The 27851-nt window shown below is 38.4% G+C and overlaps 1 protein-coding gene across 2 annotated transcripts; it reads right to left on the bottom strand.

The window, feature by feature from the left end:
* Window positions 1-3579: 3579 nt before the first annotated feature.
* Window positions 3580-17841, bottom strand: LOC113842822 (protein-glutamine gamma-glutamyltransferase 5-like). 2 transcript variants are annotated; one of them, XM_072034799.1, is made up of 13 exons: window positions 17386-17841; window positions 14726-14950; window positions 14228-14470; window positions 13185-13303; window positions 12554-12682; window positions 12148-12325; window positions 11080-11212; window positions 9921-10024; window positions 9570-9812; window positions 8441-8767; window positions 7352-7509; window positions 6900-7033; window positions 3580-5929 (listed from the first exon to the last, which is right to left on the bottom strand). In XM_072034799.1, exons 1-13 carry the CDS (start codon window positions 17390-17392, stop codon window positions 4240-4242), a joined length of 3690 nt encoding a protein of 1229 aa, XP_071890900.1. In that variant the 5' UTR covers window positions 17393-17841; the 3' UTR covers window positions 3580-4239. The 2 variants fall into 2 exon arrangements, with proteins under 2 accessions (XP_071890900.1, XP_027307718.3); XM_027451917.3 differs by having other exon boundaries at window positions 14771-14950; window positions 17386-17835.
* Window positions 17842-27851: the final 10010 nt, after the last annotated feature.

Genomic DNA, 27851 nt, shown 5'->3' on the forward strand with positions numbered 1-27851 from the left:
TTGTTTTTGTGTGATAAGTTTTTTCTTTCTTTCTTTCTTTCTCTCTCTCTCTCTCTCTCTCTCTTTCTTTCTTTTTCTTTTTCTTTTTTTTTTTTCTCTCTCTCTTTCTCTCTTTCTTAATTTTGTTCTTTCCCTGGATGGATATGTGGCAGTAAAATGGACTTTCCTAGGAGACTACATATTAGTTATTACAATAACTACCTGTTGTTATTACTAGCATGTAAATATCAAGAGAACACTCTTGATAATTTTGTTAGCGTTAGAATAATTTTAAACCTTTGTATTGGGTTCACATGGCAAGGGCATGGTAGCCAGGGGGCTTCAGAGATGGCCACTGTGATCAGAGCCAAGCTGCCCCATGTCAGATCAGAGCCAGCTGTGGTGGTTTTACCGTGCTGGACAGCTAAACACCACAACCGCTCTCTCACTCCCCCTCCTTAGATGAGGAGGGGGAGAAGTAAAGCAAAGAATAACTCATGGGTTGAGATAAGGATAATTTAATTAAAGGGAAATAATAATAATAATTAAAGAAAGATTATTATGAACTAAACAATTTAACTAAAGGGAAATAAAAAGGGAAAGGGGAAAAGGGAGAGGAAAAGGGAAAAAAAAAAAAAAGGAGGAAAACAAACAAATAAAACAAATGAAGGCTACGTGGAAGTGCAGAGGAAAGAAATTACTCTCTACTTCCCACAAATGAGCGATGATTGACCACCACGTTCTTGAAGCAGGGCCTCAATGCACATAGCCAGTGTTCAGGAGGAAGACCGACGTTTTCCCAACGAGAGCCCACCCCTCCCCTCTTCTTCCTGTTGCCACCTTTTATTGCTGAGTGTGACATCACACGGTATGGAATATCCCTTTGGTTGGTTTAGGTCAGCTGCCCTGGTGATGTTTCTCTTCTCACTTTTTGCCCACCCCCTAGGAGGGTTAGAGAGGCCCGATGCTGTGCCACTGCTGCTCAGCAGTAGACACAACACTGGTGTGATAACACTGCTGTTCCAGCTACAAGTGCAGAGCACAGCACTGTATGGGCTGCTGCCAGGAAAGTTAACATTCCAGCCAGACCCAGTACACCAGCTCAAGCCAGTTCCAAAAGGGACCTACTGCTGGCCAGAGCTGGGGCAGTGAGTGATGATGTTAATGCCTCTGTGAGAGCAGAATTAAGAAAGGGGAAAAAAATGCTGTATAACAGCATCTGGGAGAGAGGGGTGAGAAATAGCCCTGCAGACCCCAAGGTCAGTGCAGGAAGGCACGAGGTGCTCCAGGCACACAGCAGCAGTTCCCCTGTGGCCTGTGGAGAGGCCCCTGGTGGACCAGGTGGATGTGGCCTGGAGGAGGCTGCAGCCCATGGAGAACCACTGCAGGAGCAGGCCCTGGGCTAAAGCTGCAGCCCGTGGAGAGGAGCCCACGCAGGAGCAGGGAGTCTGGGGGGAGCTGCTGCCCATGGGGGACCCGTGCTGGAGCAGTTTGCTCCTGGGGGATGGACCCTGTCGCATGGATCCATGTTGGAGCAGTTCTTGATGAGTTGCTGCCTGTGGGCAGCCCACACATGATCAGTTTCGGAAGAACGGCATCCCATGGGAGGGACCCTGTGTGGAGAAGGGGCAGAGAGTGACCATGAAGGAGGGATGCAGAAGCATTAGGGACTGAATGTAGCCCCCATTGCCTGTCCCCTTGCGTCATTTGGAGGAAGGATGTAGGAGAAGGTGGTTGGGGGGGAAGGTGTTTTTAGTTTGCTTTTAGGTTCTCCCTTTTCTAGTCTGCTAGTGATAGGCAATAAATCATGTTTATCTCCCTATGTTTTGCCCTTGACAATAATTGGTGTGTCCTCCCTGTCCTTATCTCAACCCTTGAACCCTTTCCATAATATTTCCTACGCCCTTTTCTGTTGAGAAGGGGTAGTGAGATGGTGGCTGTGGTGGAGATCAGCTGCCCAGCAGCATAAAACCTCCACAACTTTAAAGGACTTCTGTTATCTTCTATGGTTTTAGTTATAACAACTTGCTACAGTTTTCAAAGAGAATGATCTGGTATGTACAGCAAGAAGGGTTGGGGAGCAGTATTTATACACACTGTATAACTCCAGTGACATTAAAAGGTTGGGAACAAATCTTTGGAGTTTCTGGCATATGGAATCATGCTCCTTCTCAGAACTGAGAAAAATCAGAGCAGTCAAAGCACAAGTGGAACAAGAAATGTGAAATGTTACTTCATAATAATATAGTTGTAATTTATTATGAAAACTTCTTTTCAACAACAACAAGAAAGTCATAAGTTTCGGTATCTTTTATCTTTCTTCCTCTGTTGCTGAAAAATTTGTTCAGTTTGGCACTTACGTGGACGATAAGTTTCACAGACCATGAAAGCAAAGGGAAAAATCATGCAGCATGTGTAAGTGGAACGTTTTACTGTGAGCAAAGAAGATGGCTGATTTTTTTCTCTAAATACCAAACTGAGTATTTCAAGTAAAATAGGAAATCTGTACTAGATTTCACAACCTATTTTGGAGCCTTGATTTCTAACCAAAGGTAAATAAAGAGGATATACAACAGAAGCAGTGGAAGAATAATTTCACACTCTAGTGCATCTGGAGAATATTTTCCCCCATTTTGAAGAAATATTATGAGAAGAAAAAAAAAAAAAAAAAAACAGTTAAATTTTTCTAAATTTCTATTTTTATTGTCAAGCAAAGCAATCGTCAGCAAATACCCAACAGGAACTACTGAAACTGCATTAAAAAAAAAGTCATAGAACTGTGCCATGGAATTGAACACTGCACTACAATATCCAGGCAAAGACTTCTACCATACTCAGAATTACTATGTAATTGGCACAGTTGGTATATTCATAACTAGCATCTGACACCTCACCTTTTCAAAATCCCCAGAAGGTTACTCAATCTCATCACAAAACGCAGGGGTGTGAACTACAGTGATACTACTGAGATACTATTGCTACATTATTGAAGATTCTGCAGCACCAGCAAAATTATTTTACCACCAAACCCCACTAACACTTGCTACTAAAAATAACGGCATTAGAGGAAAACAATAGAGGGATAGGAGGTGTGTCACCAAATCCAAAGCTCTTGTGAGGGTCAGACAAAGGAGAGGTAAAACTTAGGGACAGTTCCTTTATGACAATGTATTATTTGATACCAAGAAAAAAAAAGGGGGGAGGGGGGGGCAGGTGGAGGAGAAGAGAAGGTTAGCATTGAAATGGTACCAGTTAACTTTCATTTAATTGTTCATTTGGAAGGGCTAGGTGTTGGAAAGAAATGATACCATCACACTTCCTTCTCTGCTTAAAGTCTGGTGACAAAAGTACCCTAGCTATATTGAATCACAAAAGCACAGGTTCTGAACATGAGCTTTTACTGTAAACTTAAATGCAAATAATATATAAGAGGAAAACTTTGTGAAACGCTTTACAGAAAACCATTGGCTATGAAAGCCGATGTTGTTTAATTGGTATTAAATCTTCATCAAGTTTTTCAGCCTTTCCACTCTGTCCTTTCTTCCTGATATTGGACTGGTAATAAATCCAGAGTAGTAATACCAAATTTACCATACTAACTTTTCCTTTTTCCTTTTTTTTTTTTTTTTTTTTTTTTTCCTGAACACTTAAGTTGTTTTGTAATGATTTAGTTACTTCATGACCACCACAGTTTTCATTACCTTATAACTAAGGAAATACAAGTGCATGCAGAACTGACCTTAGCCACAGAGAGATCAGAGCTCAAGGGCCAAGGTGTGTTTGGGGAGATGTCATGAGGGTCTTTCTACCACCTCTGTGGCCACAGAACACCAGTAACAGCACATCTCACATGGGGAGAGAGATTTGCAATGAGCCATGTAGCCCAGGGGGATTTGAGAAATACACATTGCAAAAAATCAAGAGGGAAGAGAATGAAAGCAGATCGTTTATAAAAGGGCTTGACTGAGCAATCTAGTCCGATTACTTGCACTGTGCAGCTGTTGTCACTACGGCTCCAGAGGGAGCACATTCATTTGTCACTTCCACTGGACTGTATCTCAAGACACATGAACATTACATCAAATGCACTTCTCAGGGGTTGGCTAGCAGCCTGCTTTCCAACACATCTCAAACGCCTGGACAAATATTCAGAACTACGCAGGTTGCTCTCCATCACCCTATTTCTAACCTTTTTTCAAAGCATCTGCGTACAGACTTTAATTCACTTGCTTTGGCTCTTCGCCAGTGGGTTGCTCTCAATTACAGGTATTTGCGCTTGAAATAGGAGAGAGTACCCCTGCTGGGACTCCAGGGGGTGCGGGCCCCAGAGCGGGTCAGGGCACTGCCGGTGGGGCGTGAGCCAGAGCGAGGCAGGGTAGCATAAGCAGAGGGAGAGGTAGAGCGGGGCAGGGTGGTGTAGGCTGAGCGGGACAAAGTGTTGTAGGAGCGGGACAAGGAGCTATAGGGAGGTCCTGTGAGCGTGTTGTAGGAGGTGCGGGAGAAGGGGATATAGCTCGAGCGCCCTGTGAGGTTCCATGCTGAGCGGAAGGTTGGAGTGTATGTGGAGTGGGAGCCTGAGCGTGAGGTGGTGGTGGTAGTGCAGGAAGGCCCCCACTGAGGGCCACAGACAGAGCGAGACCCTGGGGTACAGACAGCCCGGGAGACTGAGCGAGAGGAAGGGTTGCAGAGGGAGCGGGCTGTGGCAGCTGCCAGAGGCCGGGGTGTTGGGGGAGATACAAAGCAGGTGGCTGACGAATCCTCGGGACAAGGGGTGGGTGAGCTTGCAGAGCGGACCCCTGTAGCTCCCACCGAGATGGAGGCAGGGGAGAACAGTGAGTGCGCTGCTGGGGGTCCCACGGGACGGGGGGCAGGGGAGCACAGCGAGTGAGCTGCTGGGGGTCCCACAGGGCGGGGGGCTGGGGAGCCTGCAAGGTGCAGCCCTGCAGGGGTAGAGCTACGTGCAGAGCGGGACACCGGAGAAGCTTCAGGGCAGGGAGCTGGCGAACATACAGCATGGGCTACTGGGGCACTCAGGGGCTGGGTCGGAAGGGTGGCCATGGAGCCACAGGGAGGCTGGGCTGTGGGAGAGGGCACGGAGCCACAGACAACATGGGAGAGGGAGGCAGCAGGCACTGAAATGGCTGCAGGCGGTGGCATGGGACTGCCGACAGTGTTGGCAACTGGAGAGCACACAGGGTGGGTTGGCAGATGGGTAGGAACCGCCTGGGCTGCTGCAGTGGGACTGGGGCCAGCCATGAAGTGGGTCAGCAGGGCACTCACCGCATTATTTGCTGGGACAGAGACAGAATAGGACATCGCCCCCCCTCCACCTCCAGGCTGGTGTGCAGGACTGGGCCCTGTCTCAAACACCACATGTGGCATAGGGGGGCCCACGGGGTTGGACGATGCAACCGGCATAGAGCCGTACATGGGCGGAGGCATCGGGGCACACGTAGCGGGAGGCATGGTCTCGCATATAACTCGGAAGCCAGGATCACACCCCGGGTCGAAACCAGGATTGATGTTTGGGTTGAAGCCTTGGTTGCAGATGGTATTGCATAAGGGATGGCCCGCAGGAAGGTACACAAAGTCATACACAGGTGGGCCCCCTGGGTTGCAGTTCGGGTTGCACACAGGGATGCATATGTATTCACACATGGAGTTGAGCCCAGGGTCCCCTGCAGGGACCGGCCCAGAGCTGTTCACGGGCAGGGATCCATTCTCACAGACTGGCAGCGACCCATTCTGGTTCATGGGCAGGGAGCCATTCTGCCCCACAGGCAGGGAGCCGTTCTGCCCCACGGGATTACACACTTCAGCCTTGGCACATCCTTTGCAGTAGGCAAACTTGTGGCATCCAAAGTTGGCTAGGAGCCGGTGGCTGCCCAATCTGTATGGTGTGAACTCTACAATAGTCCGTGCCTGCTGATTGGAAGCCAGTGTTCCCAAACTGCACCAAGAGGAAGGAGAGAATTAGGGCCTTAGGTAGCTCAAAGACATGAAGTGCTAGAAGATGACGTCACATTACAAGTTTTGATTGCTATGATATGTTTTCAGAGACAGTCTGCTATGATCACTTTGTTACTTGCCCTGCTCCCCCCAAATCATCCTGTGTTGTGAATAATGTGGTAACCATTTCACTCTGTCTCAAAAGATTTGTTATTTCTGTGGAAAACTCCCACAGTTAGTTCTGGAACTGGAACCGGAACCCCATTCATGATACTGCATGGGAATAAGTAAGTTACTTAAATTCTTCAAAAACATGGTACCCTTCTGCCTCAAAGATATACAGGATGCTTCCCATTTCCAGTCATCTAAATTGGATCAAGGAGCTCTGTAGTATCAAGTTCATTATCATTCAGTGAGAACAATTCCTAATTGCTTCCCTTCAAAACTACTCATACCTCTGTCAGCTGTCCTTGTCATGAAGAACAGCAATGCATATTAATGAAAAGCTCCTTTTCCTAGAATGTTATAGCATCATGGAAATTTCCAGTTTCCTGTGATTAACTTGTGAGCGTAGAATGCATACTGCTATTTCTCACTGTCTTTTTCTAATTGTTTACATATGTGATGCAAGTTCATGAATATTTAGAGGAAATATTTATAAACTCAATAGGATTATAAGGGTTGGGGGACACAGCTAAAATTTCTTGTGCATTCCCCTTCAAATAGAACTTTGTAACACACACAGATTAGACTTAAGAAAAATGAAGCAACAGCATATCTTGCCAACTCTATCAGTTTCAAGAAGAATGAGGCTTGTAATGGAGTCTCCAAGAATTAAGGGGCATAAAATCTTGTTCAGATCCCAAACACCAGAAGTATCAGAACTATCATCTTCCTCAAAACCTGCTCTGACCTAGCAGACCTTAATCAACCCCCAATATTATCCCCATTTAAATAATTGATGATCTTACTCAATGGTCATTGGCTCTTTGAATAAACCACAGCCTTCTAAAGTCATTATGCAGTTCTTCATATCTTCCTGCAGAGGATTGCAGAAGGAGATCTCTGCTGTACATGGTACTTTCAGCCTGGGTTGGCTCAATAGCTAGCAATAAATAAATAAATAAATATTTAAAATATCAAACACTTATTTTCTTTAACCTCACAAAATTAGCATTAAATTAAATAAACAGAAGAAAAATATAATACTTATATACATGTTTCTTTTTGTTTTAATTCTATGATCTTTAGGCGTCACGCTAAGTAATTTTTTATACACTTATAATCACACTGATCTTTCTAAAAAGCAAAAAAAGTAGTTACACATTTTTCTGTATTATACCTATATAGTGGACAATATACCTATATAGTGGACAATAGGACTGTTCCTTAGAACACAAAGTACATAGTTGAAGTTCTTTACCTTAACAATAACAGGTGGCCTGTTGATCACAATATCCCTGCTAACCATCAGAACTTCTCCACACTCTGGATCTGAGACAGCAACTACTTTCATAATGTTGTGATCACAGAGATAAGGTCCATATTGACTATATGATATACACAGTGGGATTTTTTTCACTGTAAAACAAATGTATTTAAGTTATTATTTATTTGTTTAATTATCTTTGGCTAATATTCTACTTCCCTTTCTCCTGAAGTTTAACTGGCAATTAAAATGGTTTAATTAAATATTAAAGCTATCACAGCATCTCTGAAACCAGACTTGAACTTTCCTGGCTTAGGATAATACATTGCTACCTTTAACATCCAGCTGCATACTTTCTAATTACTCTAACTATACTAGTGTGTTTACAGGGAAGTTTAAATTTATTTATTTACTTAAATTCTGAAACTTAATTACAATGTAATTCTTAAAGCAATAATTTGAATGTAGGCAAATTAAAGCTTGGTAAAACAGAATGTAAATATCAGGAACTAATTTTCTTCTTATAGATATGACTTAAGTAAAGTGATCTTTTTTCTTTCACGAAAAGATATAACTATTAAAACAAGTGCTTATTCTGTGACACACCTTTGCACTTCTGGGCATATTGTGCTGTATCTGGAAATAATCACTTCAGTGCTTAAAATTGGTATTTTATACTGTCTAATATGTTCTGGCTAAAGGGAATGAATTGCTTTTATGATAAGCATCTGCAACTTTATTTTTGTATTGAATATAGTATCCAGACTTGAACTTTTAACAGAAAAAAGTTTTATATGATCACCAAAATCTCTAAACCTTGAGAAACTAAGCAAAGACTACAGTTAACCTGTTACTATACATGTACACATGATAGATTACACATAGAGTACATATTGTGCTGATTTTTCAGGGCAATTGCCTTGAAGGCAATTCAGCTATCAATATTTAACACTGTACTAATTTCACTTTCCACGAGTATTAAGTCTCCACTAATCCTATAGAAGATTGTCAGTCTCCTGTCTCCTATCTGTCTCCTGAAAAGAACTGTGGTCAGAAGAGTGTTAGACAAATCCACCTTCTTACCTTCTCTCGGACCCAATGCAACAGTCACGCTGTCTTTCCAAAACTGATCCATTGGGCAACCATTGTATGTTATTATTTGTGCACACAAATTAAACTTCAGGGTTTTGGGTTCACTATGCAAATTTTCAAGCAGCCAGTGCAGTTGGACATCTTCACCATACATTGGACAGTTAGCCATCTTTAGCCTCATGTTAATACCGCTGTCACTCAAAAATGGGTTTTTCAGAGATGATAACTCCCTATCTATATGACAGTTGGAAGCATTGCAGTACCCTGGGTGAATTCTTCTGTAAGCCCGGTAATAGGCTTCTTTGCTTTTCACAGAACCTGTGAAAAAGAGATACACGATAATGAGTCTTATGGAAGTCTGGAATATCTACCTAAATAATAAAGATAATTAAATTTCCTCCTACTCCTTTCTGAAACATAATGTGGTGGCTTGGTGTTGAACAAATCCAGCAGAAAATGAAATCACAAGAGGTTTCAATTTTTTTCCTCACAAAAGGTGAGATACAACATTCAAATAATTTTTTTTTTGTTTATTATCAGAAAACAAAATTTGCATTTTTACAATCAGCTCTAATCTACTCTACATTTTTTTAGGCAATTTTGCTGATTGAACTCTTCCTTACATACCTGAGAAACGAAAGTCAGTAAACCAAAAGTGATAACAACAGGAAGTCCTAATAATACATGAAATTAGTATGTGAGCATATTTCCTGATAGAGTTAGTGCAAGAGTCAATAAGTAAGAATTTAATCCTAGGTTTAAAAGAATCTATTTTTTTAGATTAGCTAAAGTCTGCTAATATTTGAAACTAGTATATAGGTGAGACCAATGCATGTACATAAAAACAGTGGTACTAAATAAAAGCAGTTGCTGTTGTTTTCTTTGATTCATCTAAATATGCATAGATCGTATTTTAACAGAAAGGCATTTTCCCCTCTTTCTCAAAATGGAAAAAAAAAAAAAAGAAGTAAAAAAAGAAAGAAAGAGAGAGAGAGAGAAAGGAGAGAAAGCAACCTTTAAATAGTCTTACTCATTTTCACACAGGACAAGTTACTTTGAAAATTTTGTACAATTAACATTTTAAATTGCCTCTGACCCATTTAATGACTTTTCATCATACCTAGCTCATATTTGTAACTTCCAGTGATATCTTCCAGTTGCTCGCTGCCGACACTCTTAGTGCTTAGATGTTGTCCACATGGCCAAGTGTCACAGAAAACTTTTGTTTTTTTGGCATTGTTTTGGGAAAGCCAGCCAACATAGTTCGAATTTAGCCGAGAAAACATATGATGACCATCAAAGTCCAAGTCCAGTTCCCCTTCTCTGATGCTTCGAACCCATGTAGGACCACTGCAAGATGAACCTAAGCCAGGTGAAAACCAAAATGTTGTAACAGGTAACCTGAGTAGTATAGAAACAAAAATATAAGCTGATGCAAACGATGACAATCATAGGAAACATTTTTAGTTACCTCTGCCAGTTTCCAAAGGTGTTGGATCCAGGCACTGCCAATCACCACAGCACTGATTTAGATCTCTGCGAGCCATCCAAGACTCATTCCAGCAGTGGTATCGCCTGTAGGAAGGAGAAATATAGGATTAAAAACATCACTTGGGTCAATATGTTCAATCCCTTTTTACGGAGGAAAAGAAAATCATAGAGAACCTTTAAGCAACTGAATAGTTCTGTCTTAGCATTGTTAATGATGTTTCAAGACAGGAGTTGTTTGCTTTGCTCTCTATCCCTAAGACTGAAAATCTGTTCCTGAATCCCTGCAAACCTGCTTGCAAAATGTTCCTTTTATAAGCCATTTTCTTTGTGCTTATTTGTTGTTGTTGTTTCAGTTGATAATATGCCAGCACAGTTCTTTTGTTTAAATAGTCTATTTTTCCTATCATTTTCTGCCCAGTTCTTTAGAGAAAACAAACAAACAAAACAAACAAACAAAAAAATCTGCCCTAGTCTTTTTAACAGACTAACAAAGAAGAAACCCTCAAGACTTAAATGCCAAAATAGCATCTTCTTTCCCTTAGCATTTCAGTTTGACCTTATATTTTTCATATGGGAAAGATCAAAAAAATATTTGAAAGCTCTCACGGATTAGGCTTGGACACAAGCAAATTCTGGTGCAGTTAAACTATGAACATACAGGCCAAGGGTAGAAACAACAACTTGTACTTTGATAAGCTATAATGTCAGTTATATGAACATGAGTTGAAAGGTTGACGAGAATGAAGCGATTCATAGTAAGGAACCGCAGGAAGACAACATAATTATCAACCTAGTGATTATGACTAAGGATAATAATTTTAATCTATCATAAATTTTTCTTTGAATTTTGTCTTTACTTAATAGTTTTGCATCTACTGAGACGGATGGCCTATTGCTTCAACTGAGAAGGATAAGCAGCTAGTATCAATTCTCAAAAGTGTGCTTTTTCTTCTTGTTATTGTTTTTAAGGGTAGATTGAACAGACTGCCTCCTCAGTGACTGTATGCTTTTGAAATGGACTAATAGGAAAATGAACAGCTATGTAATACCAAACTACTTACTTGCTAGATTTACACTAGTCTTCCTATCATCTTGCTTTTGACAAAACCAAAATATATTATTGTTTATTTCTTACTTACCATAGCTTGTCTTTTCCACAGAGGTTTTTTCCAGTACAGTCAAAAATCTCATTAATACCAAGGGGATTCTCATTTGAGCATGGAAAACAGAAATTTGTGACAACACGACTTGGAATTCCCAAACATCTCATCACTGTAAGGGAAAAAAAAAAATCAGGAGTCATTTTAAACAGTAATTAATCAAACAAGCCTTTTACTTATTCTGTAAATTATTCTCCTGCATTCTACTTCGCCATCATATAAACAAAATGCATAGGAGATAACATTTGGGTTGTCGTAATTCTGTCTGCAAAATTTCTTTTTACTGAAAAGTAACTTGAAAAGAGCCTAACAGAAAGGAATGACTTCATATTATTCCAGCATAAAAATAAATAACTAAATAAATAAACAAACAAACAATACACACACCTGTTGTAAATACAAAAATAATGTTCCTGACCCTGCATTAATAAAACACTAGTCAGAAATGTCCATACTTTTTATAAGTATAGTGTAGTGTTTCTAGATTTGTATGTATAGTGTCAACCTAATTTTCATCAATGTAGAAGCAGCTTCAGGAAGTAAATGGTATAACATTGTAACTCTTCCCCCCTTCTCCATATCATTTAGTTCACTATTATCTCCTCCTTTGTAGCAAAATAAGATAGTAGCTTGCTGCTTTTGTGTTTTGGAGGAGATGGTGGTAAAAGTCTTATTCCTCTTCATAAGTTGGTGCTTTTACTCTTCCTTTAAACCTCACCCAAAGGATAAATTTTTACTTCTGTGAGGTTGTTTGCTCCATATTTTAATAAAAACTGCAATACTGAGAGCTACATTGCATAAGTAAGGGTCAAGAAAGACAGTATCACTTTTCTTGTTCATCACAGTTTATAGGAAAGCAACAGGCTGATAATAAACACTGTGTAGGCAGCTGTACCATATCAAAATAAGATAAAATACTCCATTTCTTTTCTAGTAAAATGCTTATGAGGTATATGCTTACAGGAGTACTTAGGGTCAGAGTTTTCTAATTCTGGTTTTCTGTCTTTCATTTGGATAGCTAGGTAAGGAAAGACTGAAATATTATACCTGTGCACATTACTGAAGCAAGAGAACCACAGTACCCATATCTGACTGGTCTGCATCTGCCATTATACCACTGCTGAAGAATGGGGACACTTCCATTCCAGGAAAATGGTTTTGTTCCTTTCAGGTAATCATTGTTTTCTGGAATCTTCATGATGCTGTTAGTGGTATGGCTGCTTATCTAGTGAGAGAAAAGAAAAACAACTTTTCCAAATACCTGACCATGTCTTCATATCCTAAGCATCTCGCAAAAATATCAAAGATAAATGCTACAAGTTACTTTTTCCTGTGAATCTGAGCACAAAAAAGATTTTCCCTACTACTGTTTCATTACAGTACAATTTATCCTTCTATAAAAAAATGAAGTGTGACCCAATCTATTCAAAGGTCATGCACTGTTAGTTCTTACCATGTGGTTTACCACCATGCTGACATGCACAGGATCATTGCGCCAACAATGGTCTCGATCAGAGCCGTGATGGTAACTTGCACCCATGTCTAGAATCTTCAAGCAGATATCCAGAATTCCATCTTCAAACTGATCAAAGAGAAGTTAACACAGACATCATGGTATTCTAACATTGAAAAAGCACTTTTCTTGTCAATACTGCAGTCTTTCTCATGTGTATGAGCTTCCTTCTCCCTTCCCATATCATTTCTTTAAAATCAAGTCTAGCTTCTAGTAGTCTGCATGATGTTGTCTGTCTGATTGAAAGAAGATCAAGGATAGTCTCTTTTAAAAAGCATGTTATACTTGCTTGTGTCTAACTAATGGAATCATTTTAACTTCAGAAGCACAATTTTCTTTTTCCAAGAACATTCTGATGTTTCCGTGATTCTATATTAAAGCAAACTTCCTCGCAGTTATTTGAGCTACAGAGACATTCTTAAACATTTCTTTCATTGCATGCATGCTCTGGACTAGACCTAAAACCCTTTTGTACTCCATTACATAAGATGCATTTCTGCAAAATATGGATGACTCTTCATTAGTACTTATATGGATGACAACTTCTTCTGAACAAATATTCAAAATATACCTGTCCAAAGTGCCAAGGTCTAGAGGTAATATGTTTGTGAACTCCTTCATACAGTATGCCATGTTCATTCAGAACATATTCTTCTCTTTGAGCCTGATTATCCATATACACAGGGTCATCTGGAAAAGATGCAAGAGCTATCAGACAAGATGTTCATTTCTAGCACTTCTATATCTTATATCTATTTCACTTGATCCCTCTTTGTTTTCCTATCTATTTTAAACATATGCTTTTAAGCATGTTTAATTCATTTCTGTTTACTGCTTGGTTTTGCCTTTATTAAGCTGCACTCTGCTATGATACACCTGAATTACAGAGCTTGCAATTTATCTTCACCCTAAACAATTCTAGGAGTCAAACACTGCATTTAGAGTTCAGTATTTAATTCTGATCAAATCAATGGACAATGTAAATATTTGCCATCTAATGATTTTGGCAAAGTCTTAAAGACTTCACATTTGGCTGCCTCTCAAATCAGATTTACTGAACTTCATGTTTGTATTGTCATGGTGATATCACAGAATCACAGAATGAATGGGGTTGGAAGAGACCTCTGGAGGTCATCTGATCCAACTCCCCTGTTTAAGCAGGGTCACACAGAGCTGGTTGCCCAGGCCCGTATCTAGGTGGCTTTTCAATATATAAAAGGAGGGAAACTCCATAACCTCTGTGAACAACCTGTGCCAATACTTCATTCACCTGCATAATAACAAAGGTTTTTCCTGATGTTCAAACACAATCTCCTTTGTTTCAGTTTGTGCATATAGCCTCTTTTCCTGGCAAGCTATTTTAAAAGTGGAGAAAATAAAATTACATCACATCAGTACTACCACTAAGAAACCAAATCAAAACACCAGATTGAGACAGCCTTGAATATACAGGAAAAAGAAACAAAACAAACAAAAAAAAACTATGATCCCTATTTCCTATGATTTCTGTGACTTCATCCCTTACTTACCAGCTAAGTAATTAATAATTTCAACATGTTTTATTAATCATTAGCATTTTTCTTTAAACCATCTCAATATCCCTAGAGTTCTCACCTGCACACCATGGGTTAAAAAGGACATAAAAATCTCCAAGACATCGCTGGTATGTGTGACCACAAGATGTGATTTGCATATTGAGAATATAACGGCCAATGCAGGCATTGGAGGGAGGAAACACACTAATACTGATGCATTTTGGTTGATGAATTTTGTAGGAAGCACTCCAGCAGGTTTGATCTAGACATCTGCCCATTGGGAATGTACATTTCGTCTCATTTGACTCGCAGGGTCTGAGGCCTTTTCAGAAAAATAAATAGAATTTCAATCAGGGTAAACAAAGCACATGTAAAAAGCAAGTAATTTGTTTAGCAATCATTTGCAATTTAAAGCTCCAAAGGGTGGATTTGTATTTCACTTGTAATTTTCATAGCAGGGTGAGAAAACTTTAAATGGTAGAAGCACTGTCTTAGCTAGGGGAGGGTAGTCTGTTCACACAGAAGATGAATGTGTAGATAGTATTTATCACTGAAGACTATGGGAAATATTACTTACCAGAAAAGGACCGAGAAAGACTACACATATTTTGGGTGTGACTACCTGTCTCCACGGTGAAAATGGCCTGATCCATGGAGTCATCCCATTCCCGATTATGGAAGCGAGCATAAAAGTTGAAGGCTTGCCCTCTCCTTATTATCTGTCTGTCAGTTCCGAAGAAATGGGTGTTATGAATTTGGCAATTGGAAGGACAGTTCAGGTCAACATCTCCAAGCTCAATGACTGCAGGATGGAGAAAGAAATACAGATGGAAAACCAAATAATTGAGGCCACATCACTGGATGAAGTCAAGATTACATGAAACAGGAGATAGATGAAACAGATAACCGTTTTGAAAAACAAAACAAACAAACAAAAAAACAAACAGTCAAGGGTTTGTTCAAATTTTGGCAACACTGAGAAACTATTTGGAGACATGCATCCATAAAAGTATCCTTAGAAGTTCACCACTTCCTTAGCTTGCAGGTAGAAACTTGTATAATGCTTTGATTTATAAAGCTGTGCTACAAGTTTCACTTTGCTTATATAGCACCTTTGTGCTTTATAAATAACTGATGTCAAAGGACACTTATTAGTATCTCTACCTGAAAGATTGGTTCTGTATTGTAGTAGTCTCACCAAAAGACAACACCCTGGCTTTTGACATAGTTGCTTTTCAACCACATCTAAACGGCAAACTTTTTTCACATGCTATGAGAGTTGGAATAAAACAATAAAGAAAAATGGATAAATAAAATATTTGATAACAAATGCATGTGTTTTAAGGCTTAAATGGTACTCCAAATAAGCTATGAAAAAAGTGTGAATATGCATATATTCAATAAGAATTGAATATTCACCCCCAAATCGCAAATAATGTTGAATATGCACACATACGTAGTTGTTTCTATCTACATTTCCCAAAATTATAAAAGGTTTGGAGGCATCCATTTTATTACACAAATTGAGAGATCTTTGAGGAACCTGATGGAAAAGGAGATATTCACAAATTATGATTAAAAAAAAAAAATGCTGACAGTCTATCCCAAATGCTGTGATTAGCTTGACTAAAATCTTGGATGATCCGCCTCCACCCCACCCCCGGCACCCTGCCTGGATATCAGCCATTTCCCAGGGCTAATTATGATCCTGGTGCCAGAAGGATGGGTGGCAACATTCATTTTTACTTATTTGCATACAACATGTTATTTTCAAAAGTGCTTCACTCTAATTGAAGGTGATGGGAGCCATGAATTCTCAGCAGTTTTGGAAACTGGGCTCACAGAACTACAAAGACTTGGATATTTTTTAATTCTGAAAGATTAAGTTTGGTCCTGCTAAACTTGCAGTACAACCAAACAATGCAATTTCTCTAGCTAAATTGGTGCTAAATTGAATAGACAGTTGGTATGTAGGGGAAACTAGTTTTTCCCACCAGAACCAGGGGTGTATTCACTTAAAAGACAACTTATAGCTAAGCCCATGGGACATGGACACTTAACACAAGCCAATTGAGTTTCCCATGATCACATTCTTAAATAAACCATTAATGAAATGAATTGTGGAGGGAAGGTCTGGGGAAGGAAAAAAAAAAAAAAAAAGGAATAATTTCATATTTTATCCACTCATTGAAATTTGATAAAGAACTGGTCATTCAGCTCTTCAGCAAGGATCAGTAAAGAAACACAGGCATTACCCATCCTAAAAACATGCATACTATCAAAAATAATAATTAAAAAAATAAAAATAAAAATAAAACAGAGCAATGCATTGCATCATTATTGCTCATGAGTGCATCATACCTGCTGAATAAGAAAGATTAACAGAATCACAGAAAATCTTGTATCTCAATAAGAGCTGTCAACCACAGTGCAAGGTGTTCTGGTTGAACAGAAGGATTAGAGGTGCTTACAGCACACATGACGAATTCCTGTGGTCACTGACTGAAAGAACCTGATAGATCCTCACCCGTCCTTTGGAGGAGTTTATAAACCAGGACAACTACATTTCATTGACTCATGAATCCAGTTAAACTGGAACATCAGGGAGTTGAGATATTACATGTTTCCCAGGGAAGTTGTTTAAAGTCAGCCCATAGTTTGCTTGTCGGAGTTAACTATCACGGTTGGATCACAAAGGAGCTAACAACTGCCTTCTTAAGCAAAGGAAGCTCAGAGAAAATACTAAAGGCTAATCAATTTCACATCTCTTATGGGTTTTCTTTCTCTGATAGAAACCCTACCTCTAATACCAGTCAACGGGTTTTCTCTAGCAATTCACATTTTGCCTTCATTCCAGAGAGAATACTTCAGGTAACTACTGTGAAATAATTGATTCTAACATAAGAATACTGAAAACTATTACTGTTTATTTTATGCTGGAAATAAAATACATTCTTTTCCATGCTCTCTCTTATTCTCATAAATGGCTGTTCTTTCACCGCTTCTTCTCCATAACTCTTTTTCCCTTTCTTTTCTTTTTCTTTTTTTTTTTTTTTTTCCAAAAATGTCTCTCTTCTTTCTAAATTCACACATAATAAAATCTAAGCCTTAGAAGTAATCCCTTGTCTTGATTCCACACAGCAATATTTACACTTTCTTATGTACTTACACCTGACTGTTTAATTATTTCTATTCTCAGTCCTGTGTCTAGTGATAGTAAAGTTTCAAAACACTCACCTTCCATTTTCCTTCTGCATGTACTAGTATCCGAAGCACAGTGCTGGTTGGTGGTACCTGCTCCTCAGCAAGATGCACTGCAAGGTCTGGCTGATCTCTGCGAACCAACCTAATTTCCTCTCAGTAACATTTATATTCAGAACTAAAAGGCTGTCACACATATTGCATCAACAAAATACCAGTTTACAAAGAGGCCCCACCCATGTGTCTACTGATGCTCATAAATGATTCATTTTCACTTCCAGCATTATTAGGGAGAGTCCTGTGGTTGAAGGGAAGGAGAGATCTTGGTACCTCACCTATAGCATGGTACACTCAACATACCACAATTCGGCATGTCTGAAAAATATTTTAAGACCAGGATGGATCTGTACACATTTCAGCATAAGCCATGATTTTTAGCCACTTAAAGTTCCCACAAGTCTCAGCACCTAGTGGCTAGACACCTTCAGTCACCTGCAAGAATAAAAGAATGCTAGACATAAGCTGAATTTAGATTCTTTTCATTCAACCAATAGTGGGCATATTTATTATAGGCAGAAATTCCAGTTTTCAGAAAGTCTGCATAGCACTACCTCCAAGTGGAGATCAGAGCATAAGAAACAGTTGCAAACTTTCCCAGCTAAACTGTAAAATAAACAGAGGAGCTGCATTAAATGTTTTTGAAATGTATATTAAAGCTTAGTCTAAAAGTTAGAGAATTTATTTATACCTTGTGCATATTTATGTGAGAGCACACAACCAATATCTCAGCTTGTTTGCTTCCTTCTCCACAAATTCTGACAGGCATTTGAGGTTTTTCCAATAATTTCTATGACCAGAAAACAATTAAATATTTTGATACAAGATGTATTGTTATATTTAGATCCCAGGCATACTTAATACAATAATACCCAAAAAGTACAACAGTGTTCTCTCTGCTCACTCATGGATGAGGACATCAGCTTGCAATTACGAAAGATGGATTCAAATTTCCTCTACCAAAACAAGGGTGAACATTTTCAACAGTTGTCAACTATCTTATGTCTCTTGCCCTGAAGATTCAATCCACAAAATATCATTTGCAATCCCTTCAATTAATTTGCATTTTAAAAATAAATAAATAAAATCATTGATACACAAAGAACACAATGACTGAAGTTTAGTGATTTGGATAACTCTCTGGATTCTAATCAGTTATTTAAGAAATCGTAAAATGAAGCAGCTTAACTAAAACTGAAATGACTTAGTAAGCTTAACTTAAGTGCATATGTGGCAAAATAACTTCACATAAACTATAGCAAATAAAACAAATCAGTGCACCAGCGGTGGTTTTGGAACAGTGACTGAAATAGTTGTACAACAGATTCATTAGAAAGTGAACATAAATTTAATGTGTTCATATTCAAAACTTGCAAATATTTGGCTAGTAAATTGAATGCTATGAAAATATTTGCAAGTGGTAAGTATTTCATTCATTTCTCATGAAAAGGTATATATCTGAAAACCGGTACAGTTATACCAAATTTCATTTTCTTAATATTTTTCATTTGAATATTCAGAACTTCAATTTAATAGAAATTAAATATATATATACTATTGCATAACAAATCATTTAGTTAAAATAGAAAATAATACATGTGTAAACACATAATCAATTTAAAATCAACCTGTAAAATAGGAATGGAAGTGGTCTAGCCATCCATCAGAGACCTACTTACAAATGTACGCTCATACTAAAGTCCAGAGAGAAAAACTGATCTTGATGGAGCTTTTTAGGTGATAGTCCCAGACCTATAAACAGAAAATGACCAAAGCTGGTCAGTTTCTAAAAATGTATTTAAATCCCCTCAAATACCTCTAGTTCAACCACCAGCCTAAAATATTTTGGTAAATGAAATCCTGTGACAAATAAAAGAAAACAAATATGCATCAGTAAGTTGCTGCACCTGTGGGTTCAAAGAGACTTAATTAAGAGTTTAAAATAATAAAGGACTGAATCAGAAGCTGAACACTTTCTGTATAGACATGAGTCACTGACTTTAGTAAGTATGCTTGCTTAGATCCTTGAAGCTGCTTTGGTGCCTATCTGTCTCTGCAGGATCACTTTACAGATACCCATCCCCAAAGCAAAGTCTCTAAGATGCCCAGGTTCCTGCCTATCAGTACGTGCAAAGCCATCCAATTGCTACTGCCAGCTCACAGCTATCAGACTGGTTGGTCCTCTCATTCAAGCCCGAGTCCCAAATGCCTAGAGTAAGAAGAATCTTTAACAAGGGAGAAAATCATAGCATACTAGCCTTCTATCTGCTCTGAGTCTATTCTTACCCCTCTTGCCTTCCAAGCCCTCGCCAACATCAAACAAGTTGGTCCCAGATTGTTCAGGCAACAGGGCCACTGCCCTAAAGAAAAACCCAGGGCTGTGCACAAACAGGAAATACTGATATGTATTATGGAAAGGATTTGCCACTCAGCTCATGGTCTGTCTAAACAGCTGATGTGTCCTGACTGCTGACCTCCAAGGGAGCTGAGTCTCCGTCTGGACGGAAATATCTCCTCTACCTGCCTAACAGTGAGGAGCACCAAACAAACATCAATAGTCCCTCAGTCCCAGCGGGGGACACTTTTCCCCTTTGCATCCATCTCTTTCCATAATATTTCACTCATCGTTTGTGCAAGATGTCCTCCCCGCATCACTAATGTCTTACTTACATATCCAACAGGCCCCTGAAATGTACAAAGAAGATGATATGCATGAAGCAGGCCTGAAAATTCTGCAAAATGACACATTTATGAGGAATTCAAGCTATTTAGACTATTAAGTTTATTTAATATTTTGACCCTACTGTACAAGCATTTATGCAGTAAGAGTTTTGAAAGGTTTTTTTTAATTTACGGAGTAATTGTTATTAAAATAGTATGGATTGCATTTGTCTTTTATTGTATTTGAAAATTATATATTACTTGCACTACTGTAGAGTGACATATGCTGAGCATTGACAAAGTCAAGTGGAGTGCCTGCTAAGTATCAGAAATCTTCTTAGCTTTCAATTGCCTATTATGCCACTAGGAAAGGGCAAGAATTGAAGATGAGGACATAACAATCACAGAAAGAACACCTATGAACTTCACTGATGCTGCTCCACAGAGTCACTAACATATTCGGGAACAATAGAAAAGTCAGAGTAATCAAGCATCCAAGGAATCCTTTCAAGAAAGGGAACACAAAATGACAGCTGAACAGGGAACTAAGGGAAGAATCAGCATGTATGTGAAGTGTTTTGGTGAAAGTGTCATCTAGTGGGATGCTGGAGCAACTACAGTGGTTAAAAAACATTTTAGCTACTCAACTTAGGCACATGTCAGTAGGCAGCCCTAATGTAGAAATAACAATAAGTTATGGGATAAAAAGTTACCTGACAAGTATGGATATTTGAGGAAGCTATTAACTGGCATCACTACCTGTTCCCAAGATTTCAGAAACATTCATGCTTAACGAGAAATGTGGATAGAGAAGAGAATGGAAGAAAAAAAAAAAAAAAAAAAAAAAAAAAAAAAAAAAAAGAAAAAAAAACATATTTGTTAAGAATCTGCATAAAGTACATCTGACCTTTAAAAACTTTCATATTAAAAGGGCAATAGGCTGTCAAAGTAACATGAACTTTGTTACAGCACACACCCTGAAGTTTCTTAAAATTCATATATCAATTTGCAGTGAGGGTGCCTTTCATTAAAGAACCTGAAAGCACTGGCAACTACTCTGTTGAGTGTGAGCATGTATTGAAACACCCTATTTACAGGTGAATTACAACGAAGAAATGCTTCAAATGAAGCCTTAGACAAGAAGTCGGTGTGTTTTAAGTTGTATAGGGCAACTTTGTCTTTCTAAAACCTGGAGGAAATTAGTAGCATTAAATAATTATAGGTGGTTTCTAAAACAACAAAACCACCAGTCTTCATACAGAGAAACCAAGAACTACTTCAAGGGAGCTCCCATCCAAGCTGGTTCATAGGACTTACCTTGCATTCTGCTGGAGCTGCTTGGTCTATTGTATTTTAGATTTATACGAGGCTTACAATGACTGTGTAAGCCCCTGTTTTCACTCCATTTGATAGGATATTTTTCCCAGTATACACAGTGCCAATGTGAAAGACACACACCTAGAATGTTGCAGCATATGCAGAACACAGAAAGGTCAAACAACTAGGTGTACCTCATAAAAGGAAGAAACATCATTTGTGCTTAAGGCATCATGTCATCGCATTTAGAACAGAGCCAAGGTAAAATAATAGCCTGAGTCATACCGCAGGCCTTACTACTGCATTTCATCTTCACTCTATAGTACTTCCATAGTAAATTTTTAATTAGCTGTTTTTTTCATGTACTTTATTAACAGTAGCAATTGTAACTAGGATAACTTCATAGGAAAAAAAATATAAAAATGCATAAATTGCAATGAATAAGTTTCAACAGAAATAAAAATAATGGTTTGTCTATAAAAAGTTCATAAATAAGCTAGAATTTACAGTTTAGCAATTTGCTAGGTAAAATACTTTGAGCACTGTAGGTTCACTTTCAAAGGAGTTTGTTCACAACCGTATTAAAAACGGAAGTAGAATAGGCTAGTAGTACTGTAAATTCAAACCTCAGGTCACTCAACAGTAACTTTCCCACACAGAGAAACCAGGCCTGTGATTACAACCCACTGGTCTAACTGCCCAAGCAATGAAGTAGATATGGATCTCTTACCCAGACAGGCAATGCTAATTTGAAATAGATTCAGTTTGAGCAGTGTGAGTTCAAAGAATAAAACAGAGAAGGACATTTATTAGGTTGGATCACAGGAGGTTTTTCGCTATCTTGAAGAATTCAAGTTTGCTCCTATTCCACACCTTAATTTAAAGCTTCAATTTTGAATGTCTACTTCTTGTTTAAAAACATATTTTTACCTCCTGTGACTTTTCCTAGATTTTCCTTTAAAATTTCTTCATGAAAGACTAGAGAATCAGAATCCCAAGGACTAGAGCTCGGAATCCCAAGGAACAGGTCTAGAGCGTAGATCTCCATCACAGCAAGCAAATGAACAAACAAATGGAACTATTAGTCTCAAGTACTAATACTTTCAATAAAAAGAGTTCTTGTTTTCGCCTGAGAATTCTCTAATGTTAAAAACAGAGGCAAGAAAGTATCTTGGTTCTGACAATCTAAGTTAAGTACCTGACACAGCTTTTTCAGGATTTCTAAGATTGCCCATGCATTACTTATTCTACATTAATAAATAAATAAATAAATAAAACACAGCTCTTTGCTGTTTTTATTTTAAGCCCTTGGGAGTAGAAGAATCAGAAGTTAAAACTAACTGGAAGAGATTCTTAAAATTTTGTCCTGTTTGAAATGTCTATACAGTATATCTTCCATATATATAAACCATGGTATATATTGAAGACAGCATTGTGTACACAAAGTAAGGAAGACCCAATGGATCAGAGATGCAACACCCAGATATTATTTAGTTTATATATACACATACAGACACTCTTTCTTCAATGAGAAATAGCATAGTTTCTTATAGGCTCCAATGCTACAAAGATTTTGAGGGGGAGAAGGGGGAATGTCTTTAAAAAAAAAAAAAAAAAAAAAAAAAAACAGATTTCATTATTTTTGTTCAATTTGTTTGCAAATTTATTTTATTTGTTTACTTTTAGATTGCTGGGCCTGGCAGCTGGTGATTTCTCTGCTCATTCAGGAAGACGAGACAGCAGATCTGGGCAACACATTTGCTGGAATGTCAGGTAATGGCATTGCTTTAATGACATTTGCATAAGCTTTCAGAGCCTTCCCAATGGTAGGGGATTAGGAACTGGTTTTAATGAATCATGGAGCTCCCTTTTCAGCAGTGTAAGTAAAGCACAGAGTACAGAATGGAAGGTTTCACAGAATCACAGAATGGCTGAGGCTGAAAGGGACCTCTAACGATCATCTAGTCCAACCCCCTGCCAAGCAGGATCACCTAGAGTACATTGCACAGGACGGCATCCAGGTGGGTTTTGAATATCTCCAAAGAAGGAGACTCCACAACCTCTCTGAGCAACCCGTGTCAGTGCTCTGGCACACTCACAGTAAAGACATGCCCCCTCATATTCAGCCGGAACTTCCTGTGCTTCAGTTTGTGCCTGTTGCCTCTCGTCCTGTCACTGGGCACACCTGAAAAGAGACAGGCTCCATTCTCTCAACACCCTTCTCTCAGATATTTGTACACATTGATGAGGTTTTCCCTCAGTCTTCTCTTTTCCAGGCTAGACAGGCCTAGTTCTCTCAGCCTGTCCTTGTACAAAAGGTACTCTAGTCCTCTAATCAGCTTCGTAGCCCTCCTCTGGGCTCACTCCAGTATTTCCATGGCCCTCTTGTACTGGGGAGCACAGAACAGGACACAATAGTTCATGTGCGGCCTCACCAAGGCTGAGTAGAGGGGCAGGATCACCTCCCTTGGCCTGCTGGCAACACTTCTGTATGCAGCCCAGGATACCATTGGTCTTTTTGGTCACAAGGGCACAATGCTGACTCACGGTCAGTCTGCTGTCCACTAAGACTCTCAGGTCCCTCTCTGCAGAGCTGCTGTCCAGCAGGTCAGCCCTCGGCCTGTACCGGTGCTTGGGGTTATTCCTTCCTAGGTGCAGGACATTGCACTTGTCCTTGCTGAACTTGTTGTTCCTCTCAGCCCAACTCTACAGCCTGTCCAGGTCCCTCTGAATGGCAGCACAGGCCTCTGGGGTATCAGCCACTCCTCTGAGTTTTGTGTCATCAGCAAACTTGCCGAGGGCACACGCCATTCCATCATCCAGGTTGTTGATGAATAAGTTGAACAAGACTGGACCCAGTACTGACCCCTGGGTGACACTGCTAGCACAGGCCTCCAATTAGACTCCGTACCACTCAGCACAAAAAAAAGAGACAGGGAGATGGAAGTGCCAGTTTAGGTGGAGGCAAGCAAGGTACAAGATAAAGAAAGAACAACTGCTCTCAGGTGCTGGAAGTACCTTCATGTGTTGGTTTTATACATGTAAGAGGCTCCATTCCAGTTTGGATTGCTCATCCAGTTCAAGCTCTGTTCCTCCAACAGATTTTTGCCACTAGATTATTACTGTGTCGCAAGGAGCTCAACTCAAACACTAATGGCAGTGTCTGAAAGATGGTCAAAACACAAGCCAGGGCTAGCATGAAGACAGATGATGTGCCTCAATAGGAAGTAGTAAATGTTTCCGGCTCCTATAAAAGCATGGTGTGTACAAACATCATATGAGAATGATGCATCAAATACTTTCAACTTCTTTACAAACACAGCTGTACATGCAGGTATAAAAACCAACACCTGTTTTTGAAAGCTCTGGTCTCCCATTTAGTAGAATTTCCTAAGTCAATAGTTTTTGTTTATTTCAAAAAACAAGTATTATTGGTTTTGTTTGAGATCTTTACTTTTTGATAAGATGATCTTTGATATGTCATTTAACAATTGAGTGTCATTTAACAATTAGAGTGGCTGCAGTAAGATTTTTAACAGTGCAATTTCATTGTATTTTATCTTTTCTCCAACAGTTTCTGATATGCAGTTTATACTTATAAAGCTTTACTAAATAACAAACTTACAAAGTAATCATTAACATTTTGTGGAAGCTACATAGGTGTCACCATCTTCATAATAATAATTAAAAAAAAGTATGGAACTAACACATTAACTTAGATTCAAAATACAACTCTTATTCAGTAAGTATTAAGTATAGGAAAGCTGTAGCACACACCGTACAAGTGTTTTGGAAAACATTAAGTAGTTATTCTTGATTCAGCATCAATTTATACTATCAAAACACATTAGATAATTCAAAAGCAGATAGCTGTTTTGGGGGAGTTTATTTTTATTTTAAATTATCAGGATGCATTAGATAATATTATTATGCTCACTAGAGGGAATCTTAAGTATTAAGGTGCCTGCTGAACTTGTCCATCCTTTGGTTCATCCTGAAAATTGGCATAAACGAGTTATTTGTGCAACTTTTAGTGAAATCTTCTCACACATTATGAAAAATGTAGCACAGAATTGGATGTGCATCTTATTATACCAAGACCACTAGTAATTCATATATGACTGCCTAGTAGTGTTCCCTATTACACTCAGGCAAAGTCTTCACCTAACACATATGAGCAAAAAACCATAATGCTGAATTGTGACATTATGACATTATTTTCAATAGGAAATTCTGAATAAGAGTCTGCTTTCAGTTCCTTTTACAGTAATTTTAGTATTTTTTTAAGTGCAAAAACCTCCCAAATTCCATTTGATATACAGAAAGAGAATCTAGCTCATACTTTTAGTCTTAGCACTTCAATATCAGTATTTATAAGTAATATAAGTATTTTCCAATGGTGGAAAATAGTTCACTAACATGGTATTAAAAAAAAAAAAAAAAAAAAAAATGGAAATTTAATTGCATCATGAAAATAAGCAGGGAGACATCTACACACCCAGGTATCACATAATTCAAGCAGCACCTTCCAGTTTTTCTAGTCAGGTTTTAAATAGTACTGTATGTTAAGGACATACTAAAACACTTTGGGCTACTTTTCTATATACAAGTACGGATTCTCTGCCTGTTGAGGTTACACTAGCCACAGTCTTAGTTCACAGTCTTTTAAGCTAGCCAGCTATCTTCGGTAATGTCTTTGTCCAATCCTGCTTTCAACTATATTTTAAAACTTTTTATTAAACATCATTTTCTCAGTTTCTTTACAAAGAAAATAAATATTCACAAGATTTATTGAAAACAGTTTTGCTTCACTTAAAAATCAGTAAGAATATCAAGTCTACTCTTGGCTGGATTCAAACACCATGTGTTAGAGAATATCATCCTAACATTTTATACAATACTGTGAAATGAGTCCTTTTTTTTTTTCATAACAACACATCCAGCTGAGCAATAATTACACTGAAATGTGCCATCATCTTTCTAAAGAATAGTAATTAGATGTATGAGCCTGGATGTCTTGAATGCATAGGGAAACATTTTTTCCTTTCCAGCTAATGATCATCCAAATAGTAAATCATTTAAAGAAAAATGGCAGAGGGTGTTGTGGATAGAGATTGTCATCAGCCTTGTGCACCAGTTCGAAACTCTGCCTTCTTCCTTTGCAAGAGAAAGCATGATGTTGTGAAAATTAAAATTCTTCATGCTTCTTTGGAGCAGAAAACAAATACAAATAATTTATCTTTTAATTTAAATTGGCAATATTTTAAGAGAAATCTCCCATATTTCTCTCCCTTTACTGATATGTGAAAACATCCTTAAGTTAGACTATCCTTTATACATAGAGCAGAGAATCAAAGACTAGCTCATACGAAAAGTAGCTATGTATCTATGATTATTATAATAAACGAACACCTAAAAGCATAGGCATGCAAGTACCTCTCTGTCTCTGAAACCAAGAATCATCACCAACTTTCTTTTTTTCTAATCAGATCTATTTTTGATACTCACATACTACTGAGAACAGATTGCCAAGGGGAATGAAAAAATTGCCCGAGCTTTATTACTGCTCTACTGCCCTGGAAACAGGAATCAGTCCTGTTACACACATGGTTAGAAAGTAACTAATGAACAAAGATCTGGAGCTATTTTAATTAATTTAATTTGCTTCAAACCAAACAGTGGTGTGACTAACTCTTACCTCTCAAATTGCATTTATGTGATCTAGAGATCTCATGACAAAGTTTTCCTCTCTCCATCACATAGGTGAAAAGTCACTGTTAATTAAATATGCATCTCACTTTTTTTTTAAAATCTCAATTACAGCAAATTTACGAACTGCCCCCTTTGTCCCCCCATCATGAGCTAGAACATTGCAGTCAAAACCACTAGTTTTCCTCTACAGCTAATTTTTAACTTGTTCAGGAAATATTTTTTTAGAACATAGGACACATTGTCCCCAATGAAAGCTTTATAAAAGTTGTTAAGGAGACAGGAGAAAGGACTGAGAAACTATTGTTTAAAACAAACACCAAAAAAAAAAAGTTTTTATTTTCAAATATTTTATTTTATTTTATTTAAAAAATGAAGGATGTCAAATCTATCCAAAATTGATTATTCTTCTAAGCATCTGTTTCCTTCCTGAAAGCAATAATATAGTTCAGGATTTGCATTTGTTAACCAATATACTGCATAAAAACCATGGGCATGTTAAGACACAGAGCAACACATATTTCATCAACCTCACCATGATGAAGCAAGTTCATACATATTGCTGAAGCATGTTACTTGCTCACTTTGAAGAAATTCCAAAGGCATGATGCCTGCTACTCATGCTCATGATATGAAAACTTCTAAAACTGATAACACTCTACAGCAATATAATTTAAACCAAAACCCAGTGAAATAATATAAGATATGACACGATTACAATAATAATGTGTTAAGGCATTATGCAAGATTTACAAACA

Source organism: Anas platyrhynchos, chromosome 2 (assembly GCF_047663525.1).
Source record: "Anas platyrhynchos isolate ZD024472 breed Pekin duck chromosome 2, IASCAAS_PekinDuck_T2T, whole genome shotgun sequence".
Classification (NCBI taxonomy): Eukaryota; Metazoa; Chordata; class Aves; order Anseriformes; family Anatidae; genus Anas; species Anas platyrhynchos.